Genomic DNA, 14139 nt, shown 5'->3' with positions numbered 1-14139 from the left:
CCAAGAACGCGAGCTACTGCAGGATTGTTGGATACACCTGCAAGCAAGATGGATAAGGATATGATGAATATGACAGATGAATAAGATGGATTTGATTTCATGTATCAGACCTAGTCCTAATGAGGAAACTAGGTGCTGCTTTTTGTAATTAATTATTATTGCGGATTTGAATGATTTGAGAAAGATAGATAGGATAGCTGCACGGTAGCTAGTCCGAGGGGGGGTGTGGGAGCCCTAGGCTTCCTAGTACGGACTAGCGCCCCGCACCAAGCATATATCGCTCACTAGATAGCTACCAACAATACAATCACTCAGACGTCCAACATAAAACACCCCCTTGTATGTTGTCAGCACTATCTATCATCAGCCTTTCAGGGAGTTGTCAGCGGCGTGCATCTCGCGCGCAAGTATGAAAAGTTTTGAACAACTTTGTCCTGACTCCTCAGCGGGGCCCAAATTGGCCTCATGGGGATTAAGAATAATTATTTAAGTTAGCAATCGTCGAGAGATAGTCTTGAACTACTATTGTTATTTCATGCCATGCCACAGCCTGACGAATTCTAGAGGAATCTAATCTAATTCCGCCGCCAAACTGTAACTAACTAGTTACATAACAACGCCAAACAAAAGGTGAAGAAAAATTAAAATAAACCCACCTTTCCAAAGGGATGTTTTGGCCCCCCTAACTAAGATCTTTCCAAGGAGAGTCGTAGCTGAACAAGACTTTTCTCCCTTTCCTGACCTCTTTATTTCTTTGTGATTTCTACGCATATGCCGCGCGGCGGAACATGCCTTTGCTTTTTTTTTTCTTTTTCCGCTTTATATGCAGGCGGTGCGTCGAACCTCTGGCCCGGTCCTGAACGGCGACGCGACAGGAAAAAAAAAAGGGGGGGTCCCATTGCAAGGCCAACAACGTTCAGAGCGCCCTACGCCGGCCAGCCACAAAAAGGTTAATTTTGCTGCTAGCGGGGAATGCGCTGTCGGTTTGGTTTAGGGATCGCAGACCCTGAATAATAAGGACGACAGCCCCGGCAATTATTAGTGCAGTGGTTATTAACTGCGTAGGCCCTTTCTTCGGGGCGACCCTTGCTTAGACTAGACTGCTCAAGGGAAAGGGTGGTGGTCCGGTCCCCTACCTTACCCCTACCGCCGGTTTTCCTTTTTTTTTCTTTCTTTTTTCTTCCTCTGCAGGTTAACTATTTGTCCGAGTATTTAATAAATAGATCGCCTGTGCCGGCCCTTTTAGATCTTGCTTGGGGAGGAAAGGAAAGGGTTTGCTTTCTCTTCTCTCTCGTTTTTATATATATATATATATTACTGGTAGAGAGCAGCTTGTGGGAGCTTGTGACCTACGCCTACTTCTCCTCCACTTCTTCCTCCTCCTCCTCTCATTTATTGAAAGGACTGAGGGCCGTAGGTTGTTCCCGGTCGTCGTTGTTTATAACGAGGGAATATGCGGGGTTGGAATTGGAATTGAATTTTGAAATCGAATCCACTCTTCCTTTTTTTTTAAAAAAAATATATACATAGCGTATAGACTCGGTGTTGTTTTTATATATATCCGGGACCTACTCCGTTGCTTTTTTGCGCAGTCGTCAGTCGCTTGTATTACACATATACCCCGTTGAACCTTCCTTACCTGAGTGGTACTATAAGCCTGAGAAGAATTGATTGAGCAAGCGCGATCCATCCCCTGCCGCCTCCCAGCTTTAGTTCCTGCTCCCGTCAGCAGCAGAACACACTGTGCCTCGATCCTGGTAGTCTATCAACCGACAACCGACACATGGCTGTGGACGAGGAAAAGGTCCCCGCTAAGACGACGGCGACGACGGTGCTGGTAGCGACAGGTGATAGTAATGATGGTATTATCGTTAGCAATAATAGTCTCACCAATATCAATGATACCAGCGACGACGGCAACGATGGCGTTTACGAGGTCGACAATGCCGATCCTGCCGAACTGACCTTGCTGCAGTCTATCAAACGATTCCCTAGAGTCGTCGGATATGTCTTTGCCGCATGCCCTGGTATATTGCTATATGGATTCGACATGGTCATCGTCAGCACTCTGACTGCAATGCCTGAGTTCCAGTGAGTAGTTTGGTATTCTTCTTCACCACCACCCCCTCTTTCTTTTCCTATTGCCATCCATCCCCCTTTAGCTCAACAAACGCACAAAACTCCTCTCAAAACTATCCGTGTCTCGATCAAAAGCCAACTTTCTCCCTTTCTCCCTTTCTCCCTTCTCTTCACAACAGACGCGACTTTGGTGAAGTACTCCGAGGAAAGCCCATTATCCCCTCCGCATGGTTGGGAGTATGGACCGCCGCACCATCCATAGGCAACATTGCTGGCGCAGCCGTCGCCGGCTGGGTATGCGATCGCTTCGGCCGCCGTTTTTCGCTCATGCTGGGCGCCCTGATATCCGCCATTGGCATCGCCATTTGTTTTGCATCCGCCTTCGCGGCCGGCATCGACGCCCGTCGGGGCATATTCTTGGTGGGCAAGCTTGTGGAGGGCTTCGCGGCGGGACAGGTGGTCTGTACCGTGCAGATATACACCTCTGAAATCGTGACGCGAGCGCTGCGGGGTTCCAGTCAGGCGCTGCTACCCGTGATGACGATGACGGGGCAACTTATCGGGGCGTTGGTTGTGTTTGCTTGCTTGTCTGTCAAGGGGCGGGACGGGTATTTGATTGCCGTGGCGTCGCAGTGGTTGTTTTCTGTAATATTGCTTTTTATTACGATTTTCATTCCTGAGAGCCCGCCGCATCTTATCCGTGTGGGTAAGATAGATCAAGCGCGCAAGGCGCAGCGACGTCTTCATCGGAAAGAAGTTGATACAGATAAGATGGTGGATAAGCTTGTTGAGATTTTGGAGCAGGAGCGGGAGATGATGAAGAGGCTGGGTTCGCAGGTGCGGTTCATCGATTGCTTTAGAGGGATTGATCTGCGGAGAACCATTATTGTGCTGGTGTGCCATATGATGCCGCAGAACTTCGGACTGGGCTTGCTCTCGACTGCCAGCTACTTTGCGCAGACTGTTGGCATCCCCCCTTTCTTGAGTGTTCTGTTGTTGGAGATTGGTATTGCGGTGGGCCTGGTCGCGAATATCATATCTGTGTGGACATTATCTGTTGCGAAGCGGAGGCCGCTTATGCTGTGGACGCTTGGTCTCACTGGGTTGTTTTGGGGCGCAATAGGGATTTCGGGATGTTTTGATAGCCCGGTGACGAAATGGTACGTTTTTTGCTTTTTCATTCCACTCCTTTGGCAATTCATGTATCATGCGCGCCGCGTTGAAACTGCCAATCGTCTCCTTTTCCCCTCGTTTCCTGAAAGTTGAAGATATGGCATGCTGATCTCTGAATTTTCTTTTTTTTGTTTTTGATTTCCTAGGATCACTGCCGCAGGTATGATCGTCATCATTTTTGTCTGTGGAAACGGAATCTGGCCCGTCTCTGTCCTTGCCACGGCAGAGACATCCTCCCTTCGACTCCGTGGTCGGACGCAAGCTGTCGGCTGGGCCATGCACGGCATATATGCATGCATCTTTGCAGTTGTATTGCCATACATTTACAACACCGACAAAGGTAATCTTGGAGCTAAAACCGGGTTTGTATTTTTTGGTCTATCTGTCCTGAGCTGCGGTTTGATTTGGATGCTTGTGCCAGAGATGGGCGGAAGGTCTCCCGCGGAATTGGATCTGCTTTTTGAGCATAATGTCCCCACGAGGGATTTCTTGAAGTGGTCGGCTGAGAAGAGTAGTCGGAAAGGTCCGGATGCTGTTGCTTCTGCTGCTGCTTCTGCTGCTGCAGTGAGCGATGATGAGAAGAACAAGAGGAGTTCTGAGCATGTTGAGATAGTGAGTGGGTAGGCGGTCCATTTTTGATTTTTGTTGGGTTTAACCCTTTTCTTTTCGTTTTTTCTTTTCTTGAGATGGGTAGGGCAAGTTGATTGGGTTAGTTATAAGGGATATAGATGCCCCGATTTTGCATGTTGCTGTTTTTCCTGATGTAGATATCAGTCTTGGCCACTTTTTGAGGCTATCGCAGACATCCACGGGAGACAATTTTAAACGCGCGCGCCAGCATCGCAATATGTGTGTGGAAAACTGATCAAAACGACGTAAAGATGTAGAAAACTAGTAGCTAGATCTTGAATATGGATCCTATTATTTGGAATTGGCATGATCAGCATCTCCCCGTGAGGTTCTGGAGTGAATGTGGGATGCAGCTTGGACTGACTTGTTGGCTTTAGCGCGCGGCAATTATCCGTATGTGTGTGGTGGATACGAGCGTTGGAAGGAGATGATGATTGCCCGCTTGATAAAAGACACTCGGGGAAATCGAAATTGCATATAGTCAGTCATACCCTGTAGTACAAAAAATAAGTACAATTTTCACTAAACGAAGCTGGCTACGTTGAATAATTTAATAACAAAATAGTTAATGTTGTTCGTTTCTCCTAGTTCCAAAATGCCATTCTGATCGATCAAACAATCCTCCTTTTATTTTTATTTTTAAATACCTTCAGATCTCAAAACAAAAAAAAAAAAAATGCACCTACTTCCCGAACAGCTTCAGAAGCCATAATCCCTTCAGTCCTCTCTGCTCCACCTCTCTCTTAGCTGCACCATCGCCATTCACTCCATCCACATCCCCACCCGCCCCTGTTTTCTTCCCTCCAAATATCCTCAACAACACCTCCAACGTAATCGCGGCCACAACACTACTACAGAGAATCCCAATCATAACCAAATTACTCTTCCGATACTTCTTCATCCCCGTCGCCTGGCGGTCGCTGTCCCAGCCAGTATACAGCGCGTACGTGGTGAGGATACTCCCCAGGTTGCCCAGGCCGGAGACCAGAGCGGATGCCGCGGCGACGCCCACCTCGCCGTGGCGTGGTTGGAAGAGCTCGTTCGTCCATGTCATGGTTATGGGCACGGTAGGGCCGAGGCCGAAGCCGACGATCAGCAGGCCGCCGTAGCGGGGCCAGGCGTTCGTGACGGAGCCGGCATAGGTTGTCAGGAGTAAGCCGAGGATTTGGAAGAGGACGGGGACGATGAAGAAGATGCCGCGGTGGTGGTGGAAGCGGTCGGAGAAAGGGGTTACGAGGACGATGGCGATGAGGTCCATCTGTTCATGGCGTTAGCAGCTGTTCATGGTTCTTATTCATGGGTTTGGATTTTTCTTGTGTTTTTTAATTGGGTTTGGAGATACGGGGTCGAGCAAAGCTAAGGAGGAAGAGGAAAAGGAAAAGGAAAAAAGAAAAAGGATTCTTCGTACAATCCAAATTGGAGCGAATAGTAAACTTAGTTGAACCCCCGTAAGTGACGGATTGGCCCCTCTAATAATAACGGTTCCGTAATTCTGCACGCCGATTCCCACGCCAACGACGCCAAAGTACATGAGCGTAAGAGGCCACAGCCGCCAGTCCATCAACACGCCAGCAAGATCTCGCATGGTCCATTGGGTGCTGTGGTAAACACGTTTCAAATCACGGTAATGTATCTCCGCATCTCGTCCCTTAAGTACCGGACGCGTTTGAGGTATCCATCTTAAATATCGTCGTCTTGGAGGCAATTTTTGTCCAGGGGGCAGGGGCCGTTCTGGAAGCCACCAGAGAAGACTGATTCCGGTGAGAGTGCCTGCGATGCCGTATAGAAGAAACATCCACTGGAATCCGACAAGGCCCTTCAAGCCGTCCATTTCCTGGAAGCCTGCAGAGACGAGACCGACAACTGCGGCAGATACCTGCGCTGCGGTGAAGTATTGGCCTATCCGTTTTCCGGTGCGGGAGGGCGGGTAGAAGAGAGTGAGATAATAGGCCATTCCTGGCCACATGCCGGCAATGACAATTCCAAGGAGGAGCCGAAGTAAACTAGGGAAATTGAATTACTTTGGGACGCTCCATTACAGTATAGCATGTGCAATATGGCAAGCATATAAAGGGAAGGGATAGTTACTATAAACTCCACGCAGCTTTGACCGCAGCAAAGCAGCATCCAATGATACCAACGCTGATAACAATGCGACTCATCCAGACCCGAGGGCTTAGCCTCGTCATAATCAGATTAGACGGCAGATCAAAAAGCACGTAGCAGACATAGAACAGAGCCAAACTAGTTGAGACTTGTTGCGGAGATATGTTGAGTTCGTTGCCAAGGTCGTGTTTTTGTTCAATGTTCATGGTCTGGGCTAGCCCGATATTTGAACGGATCGCTGCGCAAAGGAAATACAAAGTCCAAAATGGCGGGATGATTCGCCAATCAATTTTTCTAGGTAGAAAGTACTGTTAGCTGTCATTATTTCTTTTCCCCCCTTTGGCATTTATTGTCTCGCCTTCCACCAAGAGAGCATTCCATTCATCCCCATCGAGTATGTGTTTGGTGTATTATCAGGATTCAGGAGAACGAGCATTTACATACTTATAGATGCGATCGATTGTCTCTGTATCGACTTCATCCCCTTGTTCGACATCATGTAGGTTGGTCGAATTGTCGTCTTTGACATTTCCTTCTCCCTGGTCGTCGTGGACCCCCCTTTCAGGCGTGACTTTGTCCATCGTTACACAGTAGTGGCCGATAGGAATGTCCCTTAACCAGGATTCACCGTTCACAGTTGCTTCTCACCGCGCCCGGCAATTGAGCTGCGGAAAAAAGCGATAGACGGCAGATTCTAGATTTTCCAATTGTACTGTCTAGCACCGAACGGCAGACAGATTTGGCCAGTTGACAGAATTGAGTTGCTTCTTCTTTTCAGGCACAGGAGTCACCACGATTTGATTAAGCCGATAAATCTAGAGATCCAAATCAAATCGCGACACTAAGGTCTTCTTCCTCTCTGCCAGTCCACAAGAGAAAGGGTGCCCAGTATACTTACTTCTTCGTGCTTTGGGAAGTATTATAGATAATTGAAGCCTGCGCAATGAATTAGCAACATTGACGCAGAAAATAGCATGGTGGTTTAATATTGTAGGAGCTTGATCAATTGGTTTGTTCTGCGACTGGATTGCTTTGCTTCCTTTGCGAACAATTGATGTATGTCTGGGTACAGCTATTTCTTCTGCCAATATATATCCGCTACTCACTTTGCATTGACTAGATGCGTTATTCGTGTTTTGTGTGTCCAATTAATTGAATTGTCGAACCGCTTCAACAAGACTATCGAGGAGTCACCGTGGCTGGGCCGCGGGCAGCTTGCCTGTCACAGCACGAGTAAAGATAACGTGTTAAACGACGATGATAAATGAAAACACTTAAATGATAGGTTATCATCGCGTTGGAGAGCAATTGCTTTTCTCTCTGCAAAACATGCGACTTCTCTGCCTCACGTCTCGCACTCTGTCAATGCTATTCGGATTTCAGAAAAGGTCGCGGAGATGTCAGCATTATTGAATAAATGTTAACTTTCTTTGCCCATGTCCCTGCAACTGACCATTTCGGGCGAGCCTCTTTACTTAAAAATGTCGCCGAGAAGGTCCAGCCATTTATTCGGCAGAGCAGATATAACTAATTTATGACACTAGCGGATTAGCTCGACGACGAACTTGAATTGATCTCACTGCGAGGAGATTCCAAGCGGTGGAAATGGGCCCGTATGGCGGGAGAATAAAACTGCGGTGGCAAGCAGCGCGCGCGTCTAGCATAAGCCAAGCACCATTATTTAGCTCCTATTTATTTATCAAATGTCCTGATGAACTCTGTCTGTTCCATTAGACCTGATACAACATACATACACAGTACGGAGTAGAGAAGCCAGAAATGGTTGCTGAGCGTAGCGTCAACTAGCGAGCTGAGATATATTTGCCAGAAGCCAATCCTCCCAAGCCCTTTCGGGATTGATATATGCTTTTTCGGCGGTGCAGAAAAAAAGAAAGAAAAAACTCTAACGGCGCCAGATCCTAGCTAGTGAAAAAGTTAAGTTAATATTCACAATTCTTCACTCTCAAGCCATGCCCATCCATGCATGAGCTGCGGGGGAAATGAAGTCTAATAAACATTTTTATTTGCTGGCTGCTGTTCTGAGCTTCGACTTGAAACACGGCCACGGCTATGGACGACGGCCAATCATTTTTCTACGATGTGGTCAGCTTTTGTATTTCGCTCTCCCGGTATTCTTCGGAGAACAACTTGTTCTTCTCGAAGAATGTGAACCAGCGATCAATGAATCATTGTTGGACATGGCTTCCGAGAAGCTCGGTTTCAAAACGCACACCCCCCCTGCCTTGAAGCCGAATTGCGCGCTCTCCCAGCCGATTGCGGGGATGGGTGAAGGTGCTGCGACACTTCCAGACCAGGGAATCATTTTCATTGCTCTATTGGAAGATGGTCAGACTAACCCAGCCATATATTCCCAGCATGTTTTTCCCCTCTCACTCTCTTCTCCTTTTTCTTTTTTCCCCCCTGAACTTTTCATTGCTTTTTTCTGTGAATTTCTTTTTCTTTTTTGTTTTCTTTTCTTTTCTTTTTCTTTCTTTTTTTCTTTTTCTCGTGTTAACCACCAACCACATTTCCGAGGCCTCTCAGTACTCGCTCCCTCCTCCCTGTCCTTCATCATCATTCTAATTAGCCCTAGCAAAGTACACTGGCCCTTCGGTTCTAGCCAGGCTTGCCAACCTCCACCATCAGAGCAAAAGGCAGTTGCTCAGCTCAATTTGCCGCGCTAATGGAACGGCCCGTTTGAGCCGATCTACCAGGCGGGGACAGTCGTGCCGCCATCGCCGGCATTCATCCAGCTAGGTGTGTTATCTTGGACCCCATCATCATCTTGCCAGGTTGAGCCCATGTCGTCCACTGGGTTGTTGGCGAAGCCGCCGTCGCCGTAGCCATCGCCTTCTTCTGCTTGTTTGGGGCAGCGCCGGATCGTATGGCCCACTATCATCATGAGGTTAACAGGTCGAGCTTCATCAGTGGGATGTATTGCTAAAATGAGGGAACATGTCTTGCGGTTGATGGGTACTTACTCTCTTTGCAGTTGTTGCACTGAACCTTAGACCAGTCCTTCTTCTTGGTGCAGTCGCGACTGAAATGACCAACTGCGGGGAGAATGATTTGTTAGATACGACCACACTGGATATTTTCATATACTATTTAAAGTGGTAGGGACGATTTTCCTCACCTTCTTCGCAGTTACGGCAGGTAACTGTATCCGGATTGCGAGGTTTGTCACACTCCTTGGAAATGTGACCCTCCTCGCTGCAGAACCGTATTTTAGTCAGCGGTCTTGTCTCTATCTTAGGGCAAGGTATTTTTGGGGACTAAACCAACCCGCAATTGCGACAGGCTCTGGAGCCGCCCTGAGGGCAGTCCTTAGCGAAATGGCCAACTATCGAGAATGTCAGAAGCTTCCCCCAGGTGCATCGGAGGGCATCATCAGGCTTGCCTTCGTTGCATTTTTTGCATTCCACTCCTTCAGCTGAACGGGGCTCGGTACATTCAGACGAACGATGACCGGGTTGACTAGGAGAGGATCGGTTAGCGATCAGCGAGTTCCCTGTGAAGCGCAAAACCAGGTCCCTCACCCGCAGTTACGGCAGCTAAACTTGTCAACGCGTTTCTCCGTGCAATCACGAACACGATGTCCTATTCCGTTACAATTAACACACTTAACCTCGACCTTCTCGACGACTGAACGCTCGTCTGGGCATGCGCGCGGTCCATGTCCCATTTCTAGAAAAATGCACAGTCAGCTTGATACCCTGTTGGATTAACCTGGATTGACGGAGAACTTACGTCCACAGTTGCCACATTTAGGAATCTGGCGGTCAAGCGGGATGCCAGCATCGACAAGGCGCTTTAGATTCTCTTCGGGTGACTCTGGCCAGCGCTCTTTGAGGCTGGGACGTTGGGGTTTATCACTGAAGTAGTAACCGACAACGTATTTGCAGTTCAACTTTCCCTGAAGATTAATCAGAGTGTGACAGTCGGTGATCTCCTTCTCCTATACAGGACACAGTTATTAACATTTTCATATTTCAAATAACCCGTAGGATTGTGTGGGCAATCTTACGAGGCCAATGAGATACACTTTGAAGTTCTCTTCTCTCATCTTCTTCTCAATTTGGTCGAACGTCGCCAGCGGAACTGCCTTGGAGTATACTTTCATACCCTATTGGGCCGATATATCAGAAATGAAGAAGCGGGATTAGCAATAGAGGTATTAAATATTTTACCTCACGAAAGTCCTCAAGATCCTTTTCGTCGCTAGCTTTCTTGAGAATCGCCCATGCCTGTTCCGGGAGTTTATCTGGAATATGGTGCTGGTCGAACTTGCGATTCTGGGTGCATTCCATAGTTTTATGGCCTATTTCCGATTGAGGGTGAAATTAACAGTTGCATAACTTCTTGCTCGCAGTCAGCTAGGGTGACAAAATTTACCTTCCTCCTTGCAGTTCTTGCAGACATCCGCCGGTTTTTCGGGGCACTCAGAGGCAGGATGGCCTTCCTTCTCACATATTCGACAGTGCCCCTTGAAAACACGAGGCTTCGTGCATTCCGCCTTGTTGTGGCTAAGGAGCAGATATCAATAATCAAATCTCCATTCTTGCCAAAATAGAATCCATGACTTACCCTTCTTCACCACAGTTGAAACACGCTCCGGTGGCTTTGCGAGGCTCAGTGCAGTCGCGGGCGAAATGGCCAGACTGACCACAACTGGTAGAAAATTTTGTTATTAGGCACTCTTCTGATGTTAGATTCTAGGTTCTGCTTACTTGCGGCAAGCATCATCTTTGCCTCCAACCTCATTTTCACCAAAGTCACCGACATCATATCCAATCTGTTCCACCGTACCGTTCCATGTTTCACCCCCCTCGTTCCAGTGGGCATCTAACACATTGACCATGTTTAGTATCCAGTTTCCAGGTCTCGTCTACAAAACAGCAAGCTAAAGAATCCCTCTGGTTTGTGGATTGTGTGGTATGATACGGGGTTTTGCTGAGGCAACCAGGGGCATTGTTCGACTTACCATCGACGCCTCCCGCGTTCCAACTCATGATTTCTTGACTTGCACGACCTTAGAGAGAGAGAGCCTTGGTCACAGATCACTGTTAGGCTGATCAGCATACAATAGAGTCTAGAGGAAACACCTTTGTGTGGCCCTAGGTAGGTGTGGTGTTGTGGGGGAGGAGTGAACAGGTATGTGACATGGATCGGGAGAGCGATCAGCCCTCAAAAGGCATCGAAAGTAACAAAATGAAAAGAGAGAGAGAATTAAAGAAAACCATATGAGTTACTCACCAGCTATTTATTATTTTCCCCTTGAAAGTTAAGAGCTTTGTAGCTTCGAGATGTCCTTATGGGTGTTGTGGGAGAGGATTAGAGAGAAAGGGTTGATAGGAAATGGAGAAGAGAAGATGAAGAAGAAGAAAAGGGGGCTTGATTTTATATCTGTGATGGAACAACACAGGCTTTGTTGCTTTCATAGCAACCAGAATCACATAGACAACTGATCATTCTTTATATTTACTCAAATCAGGAGATTTGTCTCATTGGTGAACTTTCTTTCTCTCATAGTTTTGTTTCAAGAGGTTTCTCAGCATCAACCGGAATTTACATTGTATCTACTATCTCCACACCTATATAATATGGCAGCTTTACTGTATACATTCATTCTGTTGAGTATTTCACTCTCTCTTTAAATAGTTAAGTCAATACTCTCCTACAGGTTATTTTAGTTCTGAACTCTAGAACACAGGAAAGGCTTATGAAGATAAGTAACACATGTAATACTATGTATCTAGATATGTACTCTACAGCATATGTGTTTTTCAGAGTTCATAAAACACACTAGCAAGGCAAGATCCCAGTTTAGCTCATTCTATCATTTTATCAAAGAAGGAAAGAAAAAGCAAAAATTTGTATAGGGGGAGAGATCACAAAGTAGGAATATCTCTCAATTTCTGTGACAGCAGATTCTTGATTCCTCAGTTTACAATCAGAAACTTTTCCCCCTCTATTACTTTATACAGAAATTTTAATATTTACTCACTGAGTGAGATTCTATTGCTTTTATTTAACAAGTAATCAAAAATTAAGGGAAAATAACTGCAAATTAAAAATAGAAAAATAAGATAAAAGAAGCAGAAAAGAGACATTTTGCAACCAACCATCCCACATTCAACTCACAAGCTCTTTGTACTCAATATTTATTTTACCCGCTCATTCCATTTCCCTCTAGAAAAGGCCTAGGTTCTAAGTACGGAGTACCTAGAAACATGTGATCTCCTGAAGGAACTTGCGATGGCGATCTGGTTTCTGAAGATACTATGACCTTTAGCGTCTCCTCAATTTGCGCTGCAAGTTTTATCACTTGAGCAGCTGCGGCATCCATCCCACCAGACTTCCACATGCCAGGGTGTATGACTTTTGAAGCGCCAACTTTAATCTTGTTGAATTCTGTCTTGAGCTGATCCATCTGCTCCAACAGCTTCAGCTTGGCTTCATTATCCGCTTTCAGCTGCTTTTGTTCCGCTTTCCGTTCCTTGAGAAGGTTTCCCATGGTTTCCTCAAGTTCATCATCATGCTGCTTTTGTAGGTCCAGGAGTGCCCTGTTCTCATCGCGACAACGGGTTAGAATGTCGTTTGAACTCGATAGTTTTAATTCTAGCGCTTCTGCGCGCCTCGTTTCCTCTGTACACTTCTTGGCTTGGTGGTACATATGTAGTATGTCTTCATCTCTGAGGTCCATCCAGGTGGATCTGGAATTGAAGATGGATACTTGGGTATTATTCCTATGATTATGATTGTTAGGATTATCAGTGACATCCACAACTGTATTAGCATTGCTTGTCGTTGGCGTATTCAGGTATGGAAACGCTGTGCTGCATAGCTCCGTCGACGCGAAGATGGGCACCGTTGGAACCCTGGAGAGTTTTGAAGGACTTGGGCGAGATGCGCCATTGTCAACTGAAGGTTTCCTTTTGAGTGTATTACTCAAGACTGGATTAGAAACGTCGTCCGTCTGGATATGCAGAACAACCCACAAGTTAGTATGCTCTGCGGGATAGTAGCAAGATACCAAGATTCTAACTTGCCTGGGAAGAAGTTCTTTGCTCTGATGTACACTCTCCGCCAACTTCCTCAGCCTCTAATCGACTATCGAGAGACATGGCTTGGGACTCATCGCCAGAGTATATGTATTCGATGGTACTTGGTTGACGGCGAGGGCTGTTCGATCCACCAGCCAACGGTGAATTGCCAAGAGAAGCCTTCTGCCCATGTCATTAGCGCGCTGCATGCATATTGTTGTCCAGAATCAATCACCTGTTGTCCTGCTCGCTTCAGCACTGACAACCGCTTGGATACCGCGTAACGAGAACGGTCAGGGAAGAATGCCTAACGATTTGGCATAGTTTAGGCGGTGTCAACAGCAACTCGTATTTTCTGGCAATGAGCGCCGACCTTTTGAAAATCCTCTAAGTTCATATAATCATGCTCCTCGCGGAGTTTTAGCAAACTTTGGTCCTGTTCTATAGTCCACAAATCTCCTAGACGCCCTCCAGGAACAGGATGATCTGGAGAATCAGACGAATTTCGCATTGCTCGTAAGACCTGTAGAGTCGCGGGGCGATGTCCAAGTTTCAGAACTACATGTAGCGATGGCATAAGGAGAGGCAAAATAAACACAATGGAAGCAGCAGTGGAAGACGGGAGAAAGCAGATAATCAGTAGTGGAAAGAAAACAGAGAGTACAGGAGAAAGATATTTTGTACTTGATAGCCAGAGAGAGGCTGGATGGAATCTCCTCAGCACGTTGATTCAACAAGCAGTGTCATTGAATGTACCCATGAGTACTTTTTGTTCGCAGCTCACATTTCAGCTGATAATGATTGAATGTCCAACAACTAAGCGCAGGCAAACCAGAGTAGTCATGGATAGACGAAAAGTGCAGTGAGCACAAAGAGAAAATTCACTATTTAAGCCAAAAAAAAAAAAAAAAAAAGATACAGCCTCTCTGTCCACTGAGCGGCGCGAAGAATTTTTCCCCTTCAATAGCTTAAAGGAAAAAAGCAAAAGAGCAAAAAAAAAAAAAAAAAAAAGGTTAGCAAAGGTCATTCGACTCTCTCAGAAGTCGAGGCCCTTTTAACTAACTCGCGTAGATAGATTACACATACAACAACGTTATTCCTCCAA

The 14139-nt window shown here is 46.6% G+C and overlaps 4 protein-coding genes across 6 annotated transcripts; 1 reads left to right on the top strand and 3 right to left on the bottom strand.

Moving 5' to 3' along the window:
* The first annotated feature begins 321 nt into the window (after positions 1-321).
* On the top strand, positions 322-4297 carry BDCG_03350. Of its 2 annotated transcripts, XM_045418950.1 has the most exons (4): positions 322-630; positions 723-2091; positions 2259-3239; positions 3399-4266. In XM_045418950.1, exons 2-4 carry the CDS (start codon positions 1784-1786, stop codon positions 3874-3876), a joined length of 1767 nt encoding a protein of 588 aa, XP_045280407.1. In that variant the 5' UTR covers positions 322-630; positions 723-1783; the 3' UTR covers positions 3877-4266. The 2 variants fall into 2 exon arrangements, with proteins under 2 accessions (XP_045280407.1, XP_045280408.1); XM_045418951.1 differs by having other exon boundaries at positions 518-3239; positions 3399-4297.
* A 267-nt stretch (positions 4298-4564) lies between these two features.
* Positions 4565-6569, bottom strand: BDCG_03349 (MFS transporter; the record flags this gene model as incomplete). Its single annotated transcript, XM_045418949.1, has 4 exons — positions 4565-5140; positions 5291-5885; positions 5971-6282; positions 6433-6569. 4 exons carry the CDS (start codon positions 6567-6569, stop codon positions 4565-4567), a joined length of 1620 nt encoding a protein of 539 aa, XP_045275405.1.
* A 1723-nt stretch (positions 6570-8292) lies between these two features.
* Positions 8293-11321, bottom strand: BDCG_03347 (zinc knuckle transcription factor). The gene is made up of 14 exons (XM_045418948.1): positions 11245-11321; positions 10973-11051; positions 10719-10833; positions 10576-10659; positions 10384-10514; positions 10179-10309; positions 10016-10114; positions 9739-9946; positions 9528-9675; positions 9389-9465; positions 9274-9331; positions 9125-9201; positions 8970-9041; positions 8293-8880 (listed from the first exon to the last, which is right to left on the bottom strand). Exons 2-14 carry the CDS (start codon positions 10998-11000, stop codon positions 8696-8698), a joined length of 1413 nt encoding a protein of 470 aa, XP_045275404.1. The 5' UTR covers positions 11001-11051; positions 11245-11321; the 3' UTR covers positions 8293-8695.
* A 579-nt stretch (positions 11322-11900) lies between these two features.
* BDCG_03346 lies at positions 11901-13928 on the bottom strand. Of its 2 annotated transcripts, XM_045418946.1 has the most exons (4): positions 13408-13928; positions 13270-13341; positions 13041-13217; positions 11901-12967 (listed from the first exon to the last, which is right to left on the bottom strand). In XM_045418946.1, exons 1-4 carry the CDS (start codon positions 13609-13611, stop codon positions 12158-12160), a joined length of 1263 nt encoding a protein of 420 aa, XP_045280405.1. In that variant the 5' UTR covers positions 13612-13928; the 3' UTR covers positions 11901-12157. The 2 variants fall into 2 exon arrangements, with proteins under 2 accessions (XP_045280405.1, XP_045280406.1); XM_045418947.1 differs by having other exon boundaries at positions 13041-13928.
* Positions 13929-14139: the final 211 nt, after the last annotated feature.

The sequence above is a fragment of the Blastomyces dermatitidis genome (genome assembly GCF_000003525.1).
Source record: "Blastomyces dermatitidis ER-3 genomic scaffold supercont1.3, whole genome shotgun sequence".
NCBI classification, from domain to species: Eukaryota; Fungi; Ascomycota; class Eurotiomycetes; order Onygenales; family Ajellomycetaceae; genus Blastomyces; species Blastomyces dermatitidis.
Note: the sequence above shows the minus strand (reverse complement) of the source record. Positions and strands in the feature narration are given on the sequence as shown.